The sequence below is a fragment of the Propithecus coquereli genome, unplaced genomic scaffold (assembly GCF_000956105.1).
Source record: "Propithecus coquereli isolate 6110/MARCELLA unplaced genomic scaffold, Pcoq_1.0 Scaffold566, whole genome shotgun sequence".
Classification (NCBI taxonomy): domain Eukaryota; kingdom Metazoa; phylum Chordata; class Mammalia; order Primates; family Indriidae; genus Propithecus; species Propithecus coquereli.
The window spans coordinates 457,073-458,505 of NW_012151574.1; the positions used below are offsets into that span (position 1 = coordinate 457,073).

General features: G+C 49.3%; 1 protein-coding gene across 2 annotated transcripts in view; it reads right to left on the reverse strand.

The window, feature by feature from the left end:
- Positions 1 to 1,433, reverse strand: part of PIGT (phosphatidylinositol glycan anchor biosynthesis, class T) — a 13,588-nt gene that overhangs the window by 6,457 nt on the left and 5,698 nt on the right. For both annotated transcript variants that reach the window (XM_012657925.1, XM_012657924.1), the window contains exons 10-11: positions 443 to 608; positions 245 to 328 (exon numbers count right to left, since the gene is read on the reverse strand). In XM_012657925.1, coding sequence (XP_012513379.1) covers positions 245 to 328; positions 443 to 608 — 250 coding nt within the window. The remainder of the gene's footprint in view (positions 1 to 244; positions 329 to 442; positions 609 to 1,433) is intronic.

Genomic DNA, 1,433 nt, shown 5'->3' on the forward strand with positions numbered 1-1,433 from the left:
GCTGACTACATGTAGGCTGTAAATACTGCTATTCTCACCTATTTATTTTTCTAGAAGCACTTTAAAACCGTTTTATAAAGTCTTTACAAATATCATAGACCACCAGGACTTTCGATAAGAGTGAGTGACATGCACACATTGCTTTGGAAGCAGTAACATCCACCCCAACCCACCGTGCAGGAGCCGGATCATCTGTGTTAAGGCTACTGAGGATGTACTCTCAGGAGGGTGCGGTTACACTTACAGGGTGTTGAAGAGGGGACTCTCTTCCCAGTCCACTGGTTTGGCTGCTACCATGCTGGGCACAAGGGCGCTGAGGACAGATGGGCTGCGGAAAAGCAGACAGATGGCCAGTGTTCCCAACGGGCTCCCCCACCAAGGGGTGAATGGCAGAGAGGGTGGATCAGGAGGGTGGGGGGCTGCCTGTGGGGGTGGAGCCCACCTGACATAGAAGCCGTGGTTGGGGTCCGGGGTGTACTCGGTCCACTTGAGCAGCGCCCGCTCAAACTGGATGGAGACCTTGGTGACCGAGTTGGCTGGCAGCTGAATCAGCATCTCCAGGAGGTGGGGCTGTAGCCGGTCCTGGGCAGGCTGGTAGTGGATGTAACCTGGAGACAGGCAAAGGCCACTCATACCTCTTTCCTGGGGTCACACTACTTACCCCTTGGGTTCCTACCGCTTGTCCTGGGGCCTCAATCTTGGTGCCTAGGTGGTGGGCTGCGGGTCACAGAAGTCAGGTAGTCTAAGGAAGGAAATGGGGTCTCAGGAAAGGGAGAGGATGTTTCCAGGGCAGTGATCCCAGGACGTGGTCCAGAGAGGCTGTCAAGAGTGCTACAGACCACTAATCAATCTTCACATCACTAAAACTGGGGCACCAGACACCAAGTGCCTGATGTAATGCAAGAGGAAGTTCACAGAGCCACTGGGGAATTCTCCTTGCCAAAAATACGGGACATCAATCTAATCAAGTTTCTAAATCTAACCACCAATACACAAGAAATATAGGAGACAGAGGAACATGTTAAAAACCAGCACAAGGACAAATCCAGAATGTAGAACATTCTATGCAACAAATGACCCAGTTTCTCCAACAAACAGCTTACCAAAAAATGGGAGCTGTTATAGATTTAAAAGAGACTGAAGAAGAGCACCGCCCCAACTCTAATCATGAGGGAAACTGGGGGTGGGGAGAGGGGGAGTTTATGAGAACTCTGTACTTTTGCTACATATTCCTGTAAACCTAAAACTGCTCTAAAGCACAGAGTCTATTTATCTTAAAAAAAGAAACTTAAGAGACATATCAAGCAAATGCAATGTGAGGACCTTATTTTTATTTTCAATTCAAATGTCACATTTGGCTTGTGGCTACTGGACTAGACAGCGCAGCTCTAGGCCCTGGCGTGGTCCAGGGGCAGTTGGTTCAAAAGCCAACT